At 48.2% G+C, this 3,714-nt stretch overlaps 1 protein-coding gene across 1 annotated transcript; it reads left to right on the top strand.

Annotated features, from left to right (window-relative positions):
• Positions 1 to 1,682: 1,682 nt before the first annotated feature.
• LOC144166088 (uncharacterized) lies at positions 1,683 to 2,663 on the top strand. Its single transcript, XM_077695732.1, has one exon. It carries the CDS (start codon positions 1,710 to 1,712, stop codon positions 2,400 to 2,402), a length of 693 nt encoding a protein of 230 aa, XP_077551858.1. The 5' UTR covers positions 1,683 to 1,709; the 3' UTR covers positions 2,403 to 2,663.
• The last annotated feature ends 1,051 nt before the right edge of the window (positions 2,664 to 3,714 follow it).

Here is a 3,714-nt window from a genome sequence, read left to right as displayed (position 1 = left end):
GTTAGTTATTCAGGAACAGTGGCAACCGTATGATCAACTGGCACGCTAGCTTTTACAAACAGGTAAGCACTAACCTGGGAAAAGGATGACGGAAATTTATGAGCCAGTAGATTAACCACACGGTGCCACTGTTGCTGAATATGCGTGTAGGGCCAAGTTTCAAGCAGCCGACCCGACGGAGGGCTGGACGGCAAATCGGGTGGGAGAGGAATCGAGGGGGGCTTTGAACGGAAACAAAATAGGGAATTGTCAACATTATTTGGCAATAATCTGGGTAAGTGTAAAGATGGTGGACAATTCCACTGGAAGCGATGAATTCTCTGTTCTTGTCTCGCTGTCTAACTCTATTTGCGGACAAAACTGGCGTGTCGGCATTCAGATTTTTAGTGACGACCCCTGCAATAAAAGATACCCAACAGAGTCAGTCATGATCGTATGTAAATATTCGGGGCCGCGCGCCGTGCATGTGGCTGTGTTATATTAGGCAAATATAGAAGTACACATCTCTGCATAAAGCGGGAGTGCGATTTGGTGCTTGTTTTGCGTCCTTTAAAAGCGCTTAATTTGTGTATATGACGCTGTTCGCTCACCTACTCGCTAGTATACATGCACCCTGGCGTTCGTAAATCGTGCGGCAGAATATTTTGGTTTGCGAAAAACAAAAGAAAATTTTCAACTCGTTTTTAAGGCTGGACCAGGCCAGCAGTGTCAACTTAGTCGGCTGCGCAATTCTTGCGTTCGCTTGCATGCTACCACTGTAGCAACCTATTGCAGTTACTAGCAGCGTTCCGTGTTTATGCTAGTCGTGAACGTACCCTTGTCGACCGCCCACAAGAAGATAGAACGGTAATGGTCGTTGTATTTGGCGCTCTTTGCCCATGTCGGCCTTGCGCCATTAAACTTAAACCATCATCATCATCATCAACGGTAATGGTCGTCAGGTAGTTAGACCCAAGGAGGATATAAAGATTTGCTGGAGTGGAAGCGGCGCCCGCCAGGTGACGCCAGCGGCCGCCATCTTGCCGGAGGCAGGAAGCGCGCTGCCGCCGTATCGCCTCCACGCTTCTTCGCTGGTGAACGCTGTTCTGTTGGAAGTTTTCGATGAGTGCAAGCCTTGCTTTTGGATAATGGTTGCCTCCTGCGTTGCCTACGGATGTACAAACAAGCTGAAGAAAGGTTGTGGCCTCACATTTCACCTGTAAGTATATGAAAGCGTGTTTAATTGAGCTACTCGCGGTCGTTTCAGCCGCATTCTAGTTTGCCTGCACGTACGCGCATGAAGGAGCAGCAAAATGACATTGCGTGTACGTGGGCCACAGTTGATTGTCGTATAGTTCTTGACAGGTTTCCGAAGAATGCAGAGGTGCGGAGTCTTTGGGAGCGGGCAGTTCGCCGTGAAGGGTGGCGCGCTAAGGATGGAGACCGCCTGTGCTCTGTGCATTTCACTCCTGAGTGTTTCGACCGCACTGGGCAAACGACGCGACTGCGGGTGGGAAGTGTGCCCACGGTGTTTCCAGCTTTTCCGCCTCATCTGCAGAAACCTGTAAGTATTACTGCCATCGTTGAACGAGAAGCAAAATGCTTAGATCTGTTCTAAGAATTCTTAGATCTGTTCTGTTCTTAGATCTATTCTAAAATGCTTAGAGAACTTCTTCGGATCTGTTCGTGGCCGAGGCGGGTATAACAACAACCCAACCGCTGCCCAGTTCATGGCGGCATACAAGCGTTTGCTGGTGCAAACAGAAGTGACGTCTTCTAGTTCGGGAAACTGCACCAAAGACATGGTTTCCATCCTGAATACCACTACTGTTGTCGCCCAGGTAGACGCAGCGAGCACGCTCACGGACATGCGCAGGTCCTCCATCTTGGAGCCTCATGACGACCACGACTACGCGCACCCCGAAAACCTTTCTGCCGTAGTTGTTGCGGTGGTGCCTTATATCGCAGGCTTCGTTGTACGCCAAGTGTGCAAGACAACAACATGCGAAGAGTGTATTGCAGCCTTGTACTCAGATGAGCCAGCTCCTCTAGTTCAGCAGAAAAACAGAGGTGGGCTTGTTTCCCCGTCCAAGGATGTCATTGGCTTGTGTGAAGCCGTTGAAAAGGGGCTGCTACGGCTACAGATTGAGTGTGGAACAATTCAAGCAGTCAACTCCCAGTCAAAGCATCTCGTTTTGGAAGTGCTACGTCTGTCTGTAGAGGAAAAATGGTTTCAGAAGCTAGAGCAGCACATTCTTGACCTTGATCCCCTTGACAATCATATCTACAGCTTGTGCAAAAAAGTTGCAGAGCTGTATGTGAAAATCCGCATCCACCACATGACAAAAGAAAGAAACCGCGAGATCATCAAGGACAGGGTCAGGCCAGTTCTTTCCAGAATGATCATCTTCAAACACCAGTGAGTCTCCCCGCAGTGCGCATTTTGGCTATGCTGTCGCATATATTTTTAATGTTTGTGTGATTTTGTAATTTGTGCCATTTTCGCGTTTTTCTAAGCGTTTTCGTAGGCCATTTGGCCACTGACAAGCAAAGAATAAATGTTTACAACCTGGCGCAAGTGTTTTTATTGCTTTGAAGACGCGGGAAACTGCATCTGCTGCTCAAATAAGCACGAGCGCAGCTGTACTCGACTGTTTCTTGCCACTTCCAAGATGGCCGCCGGCGGCTCGGCGCGGCTTCACCCGCTCCCATGGGCACGCATAGGCGGCTTCCACTCCAGCAAGTTTTTATATCCTCCTTGGTTAGACCACCCGACCGGGCGATACTGTCCCACGCCGCGACGAGCGCCAGAGCTCGCTCAAAAGAAAGCTGATAAATCGACTTGTTTTTGTAGATATTATTTTACTTAGCCCCTGCAGCTACCTTAAGGACTATTTTATACAGTATGTAGTCATTTAAAGTTGCCACAAAACCATTAAACTAAGTACAACCCACTTTCACTCTGGCTTGTAATTGAAAACACACGGAGGGCGGCGACGGTTGCCTACTTTTGTACGGTCCACAGGCGTCGGCCGATAGGGGCAGTGCGTGTCCCCAAAACTCCAGCGCAGAAGCCATATTGTGGTGAAAAATGTCAATATATCTCAAAAAGATTTTTATGGCTGCGTAAATGATATGCTACAATATTTTAGATCAAGCACATGTAACAGAGATTGGGCGGAAGGCGTTATCTGAGGCATTCTTCGGAACAGGTACAACCTTTTCTGTTTTCCAATCTTGGGGAGCGCAACCTGTTGAGAGTGACTGCTGGAAAATATGGCTAAGAATGCTGCTGGAGAAATGTTTGGTATTTGTAAGAATTTTCGCATTGATGCCGTCAACGCCTGAGGCCAAGGATAGCTTCAGGTAATCAATGATGTTTGAGATACCGTGGGGTTGGAATGTAATGCTGGACATGATGGAGTGGAGTTGAAAAGAGACACAGGGCCGTTATCCGGCTCGCGTGGGAATACTGAGCAGAATTTAGAGTTTAGTGAATCAGCAACGTGGCAGCTAGGAGTAGCAGTTCCGGAGGAATCAAGCAAGAAAACTGCAGAGTTCGTGTGTTTGGTGTAATTATCCTCCACAACGGCTCAGGGTTACTGCGAATGAGGGGTGGAAGTGTCGACGAAAGGAAAGAGCATTTGGTTTTAGAAAGGCGTGAATCGAACTTTCTCGATGTTGCTCGATATTGTTCTCATGTGCGTGGATCGGTGAAAGATATTGCCGCTCCAA

This window comes from Haemaphysalis longicornis, unplaced genomic scaffold (assembly GCF_048455015.1).
Source record: "Haemaphysalis longicornis isolate Haplotype H1 unplaced genomic scaffold, Haemaphysalis longicornis Haplotype H1 scaffold_16, whole genome shotgun sequence".
Classification (NCBI taxonomy): Eukaryota; Metazoa; Arthropoda; class Arachnida; order Ixodida; family Ixodidae; genus Haemaphysalis; species Haemaphysalis longicornis.
This window is presented reverse-complemented; position numbering and strand designations above follow the sequence as displayed.